The sequence below is a fragment of the Platalea leucorodia genome (assembly GCF_965183815.1).
Source record: "Platalea leucorodia genome assembly, chromosome: Z".
Taxonomy (NCBI): Eukaryota; Metazoa; Chordata; class Aves; order Pelecaniformes; family Threskiornithidae; genus Platalea; species Platalea leucorodia.
In genome coordinates, this window is record NC_138858.1 from 12,781,588 (window position 1) to 12,794,222 (window position 12,635).

At 38.9% G+C, this 12,635-nt stretch overlaps 1 protein-coding gene across 2 annotated transcripts in view; it reads right to left on the reverse strand.

Annotated features, from left to right (window-relative positions):
- Positions 1-3,189: 3,189 nt before the first annotated feature.
- Positions 3,190-12,635, reverse strand: part of GOLPH3 (golgi phosphoprotein 3) — a 35,235-nt gene continuing 25,789 nt past the window's right edge. For both annotated transcript variants that reach the window (XM_082335708.1, XM_082335707.1), the window contains 2 exons: positions 10,490-10,604; positions 3,190-7,158 (listed from right to left, as the gene is read on the reverse strand). In XM_082335708.1, coding sequence (XP_082191834.1) covers positions 6,734-7,158; positions 10,490-10,604 — 540 coding nt within the window. In that variant the 3' untranslated portion in view covers positions 3,190-6,733. The remainder of the gene's footprint in view (positions 7,159-10,489; positions 10,605-12,635) is intronic.

The window sequence follows — 12,635 nt, forward strand, 5'->3', positions numbered from 1 at the left end:
ATGTGATCTTGGCAGCAGGTCCTGTCCATTCTCTGCGGAAGAAAGAAAAGGGAAAAAAAAAAAAAAAAGAGGGCACTTCAGTATGATCAAAAGATGACTTTGTTTCCCCTTAAAGAAAAATGTAAGAGGTTAGTTTAAATGTGTATAAATCCTGTGTACAAATATCTCTGCATGTCAGTCCTGCTCATAGAGAAGGGATTCTGTATGTCTTTGGCTGAGTGTCTCAGATTTGGGTATATTAAAATATGTGTAAATCTTCAGCTGGATCTCAGAAGGAAGCTCTCAATAGCCAGTGCCTAACATCAGACAACACATTTGCAGCAAGGCATTTATTAATGCAGCGAATTTAGCTCCATTTCCTGTTTGCAACGTATCCAACAAACAGACCTCAGTTGTTATTCCAAATGTGTTTATAATTGCGTTTTATTTCAGGCCTGTTTTATTTGTACATATTCCAGCTTAAGGAAGGTCACACGCGCTCCCTTGTTTCAAGTATAACTGCTCATCTGCATGACGTGGTGTTTTCCTGGATGGCTGAAACCTTTGTGAACAGCCGGCTGTTCCTCCTCTCCCACGCAGGCACAAGCGCCGCCCCAGACACATCTGCAGTGTACTGACTGGTGGGCACGAGCCAGACCCCTCAACGCACAGCTGCCGCGCTCAGAGAAACTCTTCGACCCCAAAGGTCTCCTTGGCCCACATGGGGTGGGACCGCTGGGAGAGCAACCTCCAGGGGAAGATGCTCAGGTCTATCACGGCTATTACAGTTCATGGCCTCCCTGGATGGAGAGCAGCTCCCACATCACCCGGGAGGCAGCAAGTCTTCCCAGCCTCTGGCCCATGGCCAACTCCGCTTTCACCGGGGAGGAAAAGAGTAATGAAGCATGTATCCATACAAGATCTTTTCAAAATGTCATTAAGAACGTTGCATAGGATTAAGGCCTCAGGAATCTCAGACCTTTCCAGGAGAGGAAGCTCCCTTGGATCAATTTTTGTTCGGGCACCAGCATGGCTTCTCCATCAAGGGCTCTGCTTATTGTCACAGCTGAGGTGGGTTACTACAAGATTAGTGCTTGGAGAAACAACCTGGTTTTGCTAAATTCTTTCTGCAAGTCCTCTGAATACAGGGTCCATGATTTTTAATGGTGTATAGACATTGTTCTGTTTAGCACTGCACAACTTACACATGACTTAGCTAAATCTTATTTTCAGAAGTGACTGAGGTACTCAGGAGCTTAAGGAGTCAGAGCAGGATTTTAAAACCTGGTTGAGACATGATTTGGTTTCATTTGAACAGACAGGAAACAAAGAAGGACCTATGAAGACACCCTGGCAGTGGCAAAGAAAGCTTATGAACTGCCTGTCATTTTGCTTTACAACCACCAAAGTCTTCTCCTAACACCTGCCTTCAAGATCAATCCCAGGGCAAAGGGAGAAAAAAAATCCAAGCTTTGAATAAATGTACAAAAGGAAGGGGCAACAGATAATAAATCCTGAAGGACTAGTGCATTAGATGATGGCAAATCCTTTCTGAGCAGACATCAGATGCACTAGATGGGACAGAACTGAATGATGTATTGGGAGTCAGGAAAGCAAAAATGAAAATCTAGAATATTTTAAGTCTATTTTGCCAGGAAAACAGCTTATGTGATCATATTGTAAGTATATCTGTGCCTCTTTCTTCTCCCACTTGTCCCTTTTTATCAAATTAAATAGAAATAAAGAAACCTTCTAATAAATTTAAGCAACTACAACCTCCATAAAAATAAATGGACAAATAGAGAAGATGCTTTTTTGAGCTGCCACACAAACTCAACTCTTTGTTAACAAGCATAGAGCCCAAAAGGGAATATTACTCTTGTATATAATGCTGTCACTGTAGGAAAACCTTGAGTAAGAGATACCAAGTCCTTCAAGCACTGGCTCAGGAACAAGGTCTACTTGTATTAGAGAACCGGCTAAATCACCGCCCTCAGCTGCAAGTCCTCCCTGCTGCATGGACAACAGCTTGCTTTTGTAACAGGCAAAGAGCAATTTCAAGGTAAATTAGCATCAGGTTTTGTTCACCTTAACAAACCGTGTGTTACAAGCTGTAGACAGCAGCGAGCTGCTTCAGTTCAGCCACCGAGGCAGCTAATATTGACAAACGTATTTGTTGAAGACAGGGAGGTTCCTTGAGGCATCGGCAGGGAATCAAAGCAGAGGGGAAAGTGACTCCGAGGACAGGGTAATGGAGAGTCAACCTCGAGTTGAGAGTAAAACTGAGAGCACATAAAGGTTAATAACAAAAAGGCAAGAGTGGAAACATCTAAGGTTGGAAATCAGTACAACTCATTCACGAGCACGAAAGAGGAAGTCACCAAGCAACAGGGAAAAGACAAGAAACAGAGAAGACCAGGGGCCAAAGTCAAGAGAGAAAAAAAGGCAAGACACCAAATTGTTTGGAAGTACAGAAAGGGGGTGGGAGAGGTGGGGGGGTGGGGGAAGAAGCCAAAGGCTACTACTCATCAGCTTTTCTTTCCCTATTCCTTTCTGCTGCCTTAGGAACCAGCTTTTCTTCTCAAGGGTTCTACAGAAGCTCCTTCTCCTCCTGAGTCAGAAGGCATTTCTTACCGTCAGCTTTTCATGGGCTTTGTGCTGCTGCTTTGTAGGCAGAAGAAAACAAGACCCAATGGGAGGAAACTCCAGATCTTACTCAGAGATTAACACAGGCAGCAGCTCTGACCACGCTTCTTCCCCATCCAGATCCTCCCCTCCTAGCAAAGGCGGCCACCTCCTACACACACCTGAAATCACACTTTGTATTTGACACTTACAAAGCACTTGACAGCATCTTATTTTCTGAGTAATTAAACTGTTGTATACATTAGGCATTACCACAGAATAAATGAGTTACTTTTTCAAGAAATTTGTACTTCTCTGAAGCTGGAAACCCCCTTCCATATAGAAGGACAGATGGACAATAGGGGAAACTAGGACATAACAGGCTTTGACTGCCTGAAGCCCAGTTGAGGCAGAACTAAGGCTTTGATGGAAATCTTAAAAGTTCTGCTTCCCAAACTGGTGAAGACCACAGCCTCAGGAAAAACTGGAAATTACTCAGCAAATGAAAAATAAAATTCCTTTAGGTGTTGCATGCATGCGATACACAGTAACCAGGTGCAGCTCATTGCTTGAAAGGGTGCTTTATTTTGTTTCAGTACAGATTCAGTCCAGTTCACAGAGAACACATTAGTTAATACATATCTTCACTTTGTAGGAGAAATGGGCATGAACACATGAGCACTCAGTCACCAGTCTTTTATAGCCAATTTATGCAACTTTTGCCTCGAAAGCATCACGTATGGCACACAGGTTTCACTAGCATCCCATATAGGGGCACCGTAACATCATCTCTAGAAACACAGGAGAGGAGGATGTAAATCTCAAGGACAGTAAAACTATATATATATATAGTTGGGGATTTTACTTTCAAAATCCTGTTTTTGACATTAACTTGAAAGTTTGTTTTAAAGGAATGTGTCCCTGAATAATATATATTCTTCCTTGAGGCACACGTTCAAGTTCAGGCTATGGATAGCTGTCTTCACTTTAAGCAGCCATTGAGAGCTGAGGGCTCATAGCAGACAAAGCTATCTTAAAACCAGGTCTCCGTGAGCTACAGCAGCAGCTAATAGGAAGAAGGGTACCTGAAACTCAGCAGAACAAAGCAGTCTCCCATGTCTAACCATTTTATTAGAACCTGAAATAGCAACGAAGGCAAGGATGTTAGCTAAATCAGTCCTGTTAACCCACCACACTTACCTTCCTTGTTAGACATAAGGTCTGGTAGCACTTGTGAGGCTTTGGGTTTTTAAAGCGCAACATAGGACTCAAGACTCCAAAAGCTCATCTATTTCCCCTGCACATCCCGGCTTATATCAGGTGGTCTAGCAAAAGACACTGTCGTTCTTCACAAAACCTTCGTTACTTACATCAAAGTTGACACACCCAGTACAAACTCTCCCCATCACAGACAGAGTTTTTACCTTTAAGCAGAATAACTGATAAATACTGTAGGCAGCTATCTTCTATGTGGGAAAAAAAAAAAAAAAAAACCAAACCAACCAACCCACCCACCCAAACAACAACAAATCCTCTTTCTGGGGGGGATTAAAGGGTGACTTCTTTTAAACCATGTTGGCTGTAAGGGTGACAAAACCCCAATATCCTCCACAACCTAACATGAAACCAGCAGGAACATGGAAAATACCTCACGGAATGAAGATGAGAGGACAGAAAAGGGACTACGAAAGATACTTTCAGTCTGAAGCACGTTTCAAGTAGCGTAGATTTTCAAAGCCATTTTAGAAGTTTTGTGCACTTAACTTGCTCCTGAATACTCCGCAATTTTTCTGACCTTTCCACCTAATTACTTTTCTCTCCTCTCAAAGAGCAACAGAAAATGAGAAAACAGATCACAGGAACGACAATGAAAGCAGTGAGTTAGCATATACTATCAAGTACAGAAAGTATTCTATAAGCTGTCAAATGTAAGAGCAACATGGCAACTTTCATTTTTCTTCAACTTAAAGCAATCATGTTTTGAAGTGTTTAAAAGAAAATGTCCAAAGTTCATGCCCAAGCTCCTCAAAGTTTTAAACACAGCATCTTACAACTGAGAGAACACTGCTTGTCTTTTTATTTGTAAACCAGAGTTTGAAATATCTTACAATATTCTTTTAATTTCATTTTTCTAAAGAAACAGCATTTAAGAACTGAAAGAACAGTGTGCCATTAAATGTTAAGGACTGTATTTTAAAAACCTTTATTAAAAAAAGGTTATATAGGTATGATGAATTTAAGTTGTGTTTTAAAGTCAACTACTTAAGCATCTAAATGATTGAAAATGAAGTGCAAAATTGGAAGTCCAGTCACAGATGAGGCTGTAGAGCTGTGCTCAAGAGAGAAGAGGTCTACCCATGGCAGGCACAGCTGCACACTCGCAAGCTAACTCAGTCTGTCTCAGCCATGAATCCTGCAGATCTGAGCCACACCGCTGATTAGGTCAGTTTCATCTACTGAATATAAACTCTCCCTTTCTAATAAGAAGGATATTAACTAAAGCTTTCAGTTAAGCAATAAAACCTTTCTAATTAGCAACAAAAAATAAAAGTCACATGCTTGCTCTGTTTCAGGCACTTTCAAGATCATAGTTTATTTACTGTAGATAAAAAGCTAGTATACAGATTAAGGGATCCCTTAAATTTCAACTCTACAGTTATACACCATCTAGTATTCTTGCTCTGAATATTAACCAAAAAGTTTCTAAACACCTGTAAGCCCCACTATAAATCTGCATTGTTTTGAGGAAAAAAAAAATATAAATCAATGCTTAATTTTTTCCAATGCATAATATTTACACTGTGAAACCAATGGGAGATAACAAGCAGTGGCAAAGAGGCAATAAATTTTAAAAAGCCAAAGTTTTATATTTTTTTTTTACAATAGTGTGCTAATCAGCATAATTGTATATAAAAAAAATAAAATATAGCAGAGCGTCCCAGTACAGAAATCTTAATCATCTGAACTGCAGTCATTACTTGCTAATCATTTACATGCAACACCTGCTAGGACTGACTTTTTGTTTTTAAAGGGTAAAACAGATTATGAGGTTTAAGAGACAAACATTAATTTGTGTACAAAATTGAAAACTGCACTCAAGAATTGTACTGGTCATGAGCCTCTTCCATACAGGAGGGGAGGGAAAAAAACAAAAGTACAAACAATGACAGAAAGCGGTCTCTTTCCGTACACTAATTATCAAAGGCAATGCATAGACTGAGAATACCTGGATGGCAAACTCTGTAGACACTGGAAACAAACAGCTTTCACATACATGCTCTTTACAGGAGGCCTTTCTTTGCGTTGAACGGCAATGGCTGACAGCAAATAAGGGGCACCAGGTGTACAGCTACGTAGATCTTGCAAAATACTAAGATGGGGCAGTTGTTAATATACAATTTGAACTATATATACACAATATAATGGAATGTATCCCATCCCAAAACTGGTTTATGAAACAATTGGACCTTTCTATACTAGCCTTATGACTCAGCTATCGTTCTAATGAAAATATAAGTACACAAGAGACTTGCATGAAAAGTAAAATTTATGGGGCATTTTACAGGAACTATTGACAAAACTGCTTAATGGCATTTCTGCTTTTAAAGTAATTGTTAGATAGAACTGAAACAACATCTGTGTATAAAATGTCCTGACAGACACTTCAACATGGAGCTTTGGTGATTTAAAAAGGCCCTTTTTAATCTGTTATGAACTGTACTGCAGAAGTATTGATGCATGCACACATCTGTGTCAGCTGAGACTAGTGGTCCAACTGCATGCACATTTCCTCCTTGAGGTGCTTTCCATGTTAAACTACTTCAATAACAATAAGATGAAAAATAGATTAAACAAAGTATTTCAGATAACTCAAACTTACTAGGAAATGGAATGCCAATATGGCAGTAAAACCTTTTTCTGTTGTTTTTAAACAGGAAGGTCTCTTGTACCAGCAGAATCCTGTATACAGATACACAGAGAAGGAGGGAATACACCACTTATAATTCCCATTAAACAAGAGCCGATTCATCATGTGAGAAGGTACAAATTACAGAAAACATGAATAGTCAATAGAAGAGAAACAACTGGTTTACATGAAAGAAGAGAGAACACTTCAGTCCGAACGCAGTTACTTTGTGAAAGCTGCTACAACAGCCCACAGAACCTCATTCGTGTTGGCTTTCATACATTCAACCTCAGGGTCTAAATCCAGAAGCTGTCGCACTCTCTTTGTGGCTAAATCATACTGCTCATCCAAAAGGGGGGCAAAAGCGTTCTCCAGAACATCTGAAGCATGGGCTAAATAAACAAGTGCCAGCAAGCGCTTGTCCATGCGGTGAGGGTCATTCACCCATTTGTCAAGAACTGCTTCTTGAACCTTCTTGATGAGGCGCTGTTTGATATTGTTGTTGGTGAGAGGGTGCGTAGTCATGTCAAAAAGAAGGAAGTTCTGTTTCTCTGTTGTCAGTACACCTTTTTCCACTAGATTTTTAGCTAGCCGTTCACGGACATTTCGTAGTTGGTAGTGCAACTTCAACGGGTTCCATGTTTCACCTAAAAAAACAAGCAAAAAACCCAACAGTCAGGCAAAGTTTAAGCTGTATTATTACAGTGATTTTTTTCCCCCACCCCATTGTGCAGAATGGGCTGTCAAATTCATATAGCTGACTATTACACTAAGATATTGTGCTAATGTCAGCATTTCTCTGATCTCTGACCTACCCAGATACAGGCATAGACACAGAGACCATGAGAGCCTCCTTGGAAGAGCTTCAGTGTATGTTTAAAGTTTGGACGAAATGCTAGCTAAGCCATGTCTTGATCAAGGATATGACAAATAAGCAGTCTTGAACTGAATTTAAAAAAAAGGCACAGAACTCAAACCAGTCATGAAGAAAGAGTTTACTTTTAATAATAAAAATAAGCATCTCCTCCAGTCTTGTGCATTAGTCCGCTTCCAGCCTTTTACCATTTCAGAGACTGGAAGAAGTGTCATTGCCTTTCTGCCACAGAGACAAGCTGATGCACACCCACCCTGTGCATTTCTTTATTTCTTCAGGTTTTCATTCTTCTCTCCCTTCCTGCCCCCAGCAGGTGAAACAGTGACCGTGCACTGTGTGAGTGTGGGGGGGGTGTGTATACAGGAACACATGTTGGGCAGGGGCTTCAATGTTTCTATGAAAATTATTTCTAACGCTTTTTGTTAAGGCAGGAGAATCTGACCCTTCAGAGTGCATGACTGTGTGTGCATAGAGAAGGGAATTTAAAAAGCACAAAATCAGCATCAACAGCTACTGATAAAGCTAAAATTGTTAAGCACTGAAAAATCCACCTTTGCTTAAGAGTACTTAACAAGCTAAAAATTTTAGGTCCAGCCTACCTAAGTATTTATCAAAAGTATTAAAATCCCCTCCTGATATAAAAGAGTCTATGCATTTTAAGAGGCAAGGGAAGAAACAGCATTAAGTATTTCTTACACAGATGGGGGTTTTCTATGAATGATACAAGAATTTCTGTATCAATTTGTTTCGATTTCAGAAAGCTTCTAAAAATTCATTGGTTAATATGCAATAATAATAATAATAAAAACCACAGATGACTTTAAGGGTTGTCCCGCTGTGATGGAAGGTGACATACACTCTATCCAAGTGAAGTAAACAAATGAGGTGACATCAACTGCATAGTGAAAGGCAGAGAACCCACCCAGGCCTGAACTACACAAGTCCCCGGTAGGTCCCACACCTCACTGAATGTCATTCCCCAGATTGGCCATGAATGAAATGATCACGCGACACACACACAAACACACACACACACAAACACACACACACACACACAAAGTAGTTTCCTTACAGCATTTCACAGGGCAAAGGCTATTTCCTAGATTTTTCTACATTTGTTCGGTGGATGTAGCTATATGCTAACATTAAAAATCAGTGCTGTGGTGACACCTTGTGACCAATCTCTTCAATTACACAGAGACTTGCTTGTCGACGCACAGACAGGTGTTTGCTACATCTACAGGAAGACCTGACATTTTGATCCAAACTTCTGTATTCCCTACTCTTGCTTCCCTTAGAGACTATCTTATAAACAACATCAGCCTGGCAAACATCACCTTACATGTCCATATAAATATTACCACGATGGCTTTGAACTCATATGCATTGTAACTTCAAGTATCATTCTTCGCATCACCGGTAATTATGGATAGAGTAGCTATTTTTCCAGGATCAGGCCCTAAAGCAAAATTCTAAAAGTTTATTAAAAAAACAAAACAAACAAAACATCAAAATATTTTTCTTCAAAGGGCAGTCCTCTGAACTATGGGAAATGCAAAGAACCCTAATGCCATCCAAGAACTAGTAATTAATAACCATGTGCAAGTAAAAATGATTGATCCAAGTCTTAGCCACAGCACTGATGATAACTATCTTCCCCAAGCCAAAGCTCAGCAGGGTTGGGAAAACCTTAGCTTAGCTCAAAGAAAACCTACAACATTGTTCATTCATTAGTTGACCTTTTTTGAATCAGTACTAACTTGATGTGCTCTGCACTGGGAGAGAAGGTGAAATGTCAGCACAAATTATGTATTTGGGACAAGAAAAATGAATTGTTTTTGCAGGCTGTAAAAGTGGAGAGCTGAGGAAGAACGGAACTGCAAAGCTACGAAGCAGCCATGCCCCCTACTGACAAGGGCTGCTTTGTTCTCCTCTCCCCCCCCCTCTGCCTGACAGTCAAAGACCAAGAGCAGAGGGAAGGCGAGGACAGGAGTAGGAACTGCTGTGCAAGGAAGGCTGTTTCACGTGGAATGGAAACACGTGGAATGGAAATGGAAAGAACATAATGAAAATAAAAGGCAGAGAAAGGTGGAGAGATTTGCTCATTTTTGAAACTTACTGGTTGTTACAAGTAACAGATTTAGATAGGCAACTTCAAGTTTCATTACCCCCTACCACCCAGAGTCATGTTGTTGACAAAACAGTGGGTTTTTTTCCTGCACTGTTTGTGCAACTGAAGTACAGGTCTGATCTACTCCAAGGAAGCTGCATTTTATGTGTTTTGTAGAAACAGACAAACCCTGGTGATGAATTCTGGCTACAGAAAAAAAAAAACAAAAACAAAAACCCACAAAACCAATAAAAGCACTACATGTTAAAAGATGGTCATTGTTAATTTCAGTTTAATTTATGCATCCTGAGGATACAACTGTTGGTGAGGTATATGAAAAATGTTAACTGCAATTGTAAAGATGAAATATAATTGACATTTCATTTTTTTTTTTGCAACAGTTTACTAGCTTTACAGGAAGAGCTGTGTGCAAAAGTATTCATCCTGAAGACTTTGTTTTGAAGAAGTACCTAACATTTGAAAATATTTATTACCTTTCTCCAGTTAATGGAAAAACAGAACTCCTAACTCTTTACTGTTTCTTTATGATTAATGGCCAAATCATCCTCAATTTTTAAATCTGAGTGGTGAGCTCCTTATCTCCTTTCTTTAACAAAAGAGCTGAATACTGAATCCATACACCTATACTCCAAACTTCCACTAACCCTCATTTCCAATTAGAGAGAAAAGCAGTTATATCTCCCAGGTGCAGTCCTGATTTACTTCAGAGCCAGTAGAAGGCACCTCTTCTACAGAGTTCAGATGTCCTCTGACACTTCCATATAGATCCTTTCTGTACCCAGTTAAGTCAAATGCAACAGTTAGTTATATTTGATTAAAGGCTACAATCAACAAGAGACTACCCTAGAGGATGGACTAATGAACTTTTTTGCATACTTTCTCCCCAAAAAACTTACAGTATAATCTCTAGTGATGCCAGATAATTAGCTTTATTGGGGGGAAAAAAAGCAAATACATTATGTCCAAGGCTTACCACTAAGCAGTTCAATCCAATTTTGTACTGTTTCAGGAGGCTGGGTCTCTTTTATGTGTTTCAGAGCTTCATCAAGCAGAACATCCCCTGTAGGAGCATCTGACTTGCAAATCACCTAGGGTAGAATAAAACACAGTCAGTATTTTGCCTTAATTTATATACCATAAGCATCCACCAATAAAAACTGGGAAAATCTACCTGTTATCAAAACCAAGGAAATTAAAAAAAAAAAGAACCATCTCTAAGAATATGCAACTTCTAAAAAATACCTAGTTGTTAAAAAAAACTATCTAGGATTTTAATTACAAAGCTATGTTAAGCCTTAGGTTATCTAAAACTTAAATTAACCTTAACTGACTAAAATGAGTATTAATAACATGCATAATACCTAATTTTTTTTAAGGAAGATAATCCACTAACCCAGCCAGGTCCTTTGCTTCCTCCCCAAAACAAAGTATACTACAGTGTTAAATTACTCTCTGATTGCAGTCTGTTTTACTGCTTAAAGTCAATTTATTCAAAATACTACAGTTAAACAATTAGGCCATGTGAAATTGAGAAATCAATTACAAACTGAAAACAGAGGAAAACTGGTTTTCTTCTTCCACATATTAATGGATAAAAATAGGTTGAAGACAACATCTGCAAGTTCTACAGCTCTGAAGAACACAATGACCAGCAACACCACGTTCCGTTCACTAACAGTTAAAACACAGTATTAGGCAAAAAATTTATGTACTAAACAACCCCTTAATATGCAATAATAAATGCAATATCATTTGTTATTTAATAACTTCTAAAACTACTTGAGCTCTTCCCTCCAGAGAGCACAGAAGAACAACAACAAAAAAATCATTCAGAGTAACACAATAAAATTCGAGAATCTGAGTAACTGCTTGTTTACCAGTGTAAGTACTTATACAAACCATGTACAAATACAATTTTTCTGAGTAGAAAAACAAGAGCACCAAATGAAAGCATACAGATTAAACTGGCCCAAGTAAATATGTTTGAATAAAAACAAAACAACAACAATAAAAATCTGCCTTTCTTTAGGAAAAGAAGAATTACTACAGTTTCGAAGCTATTTATGAAAATAATGACTGAATCTTGCAATTTAAATAGTATTACAAGTTTGCACTTTATAAGCATCCGGTAAAAAGACAACAGGTAATTGACAGAAAAGCTAACACATCAACATAATTCCATATATACAAGAGAAGAAGCAAGTGAAAGCTCTTATTTTTCATAAAGCTTCACAGTAGTCAGAGAGGTGTCCTGGAAAAGCTTTAAGTGTCCTACTGAAATGCATCCCAAGCTTAGTTCTGTTCTGTAGTTCTAATAATCCTTACTACAAACAATAGAGTACAATACACTTTCATAGGGTCTGTAGATGACACTGAAATGAGTTGCAATGGCGAGACACCTTCACTACTGGCAAGATGATCCCAGACTAGAGATGTGTATGAAGTCAATGAGACTAAATGAAAAGGTAAATTGCTCAGAGATCTTTGTGAATACCTAACAGGTCATAGCTGGAATACTATTTCCAGTTTAGATGGTATACATAAAGCACAGAAACTAAGATTTTTAATAAAATCAGTAAGAATGAACCAGTCCACAAGGCCAGGCTAAAAAGAACAAAGTTTGTTTAGATCTAAAAAGCAAGCATGTAAGATATTTTTACAAAGAGCATGTCAAACAGTAGTTTAGTGTGCCTACTTTGGGAAAAATAAAAGATACCGGCTTATTCTGGAAACACAGAAGATGCAGGATGTAGTGTCAAAAACTTCAACGGGCAAACTAAACACCCAGGGAGCTGCTGAATTCCATTCAGTGGAGAATTTTAAGACTAAACATCTGCCAGGGAGGGACCAGAGAAACATCGTTATCTGTTACTGCATCAGGATTAAATGGTCTCTTGAGATACTGTCCAGGTCTCCATTTTTTGGAGATAGAGATCACTCCAACCACAAACGTCAGATATTTGGCTTTAAGAACACAACTACATTTTAATCCAGACAATTCCTATGCTAAACTGACATGCAACAATGCATATTTATCTTTCTCATTTGCAAGCTTGCACCACATCGTCACTCAAAATCTTTCTTAACCACATACAATGATATTACATATCTTCCAGTTT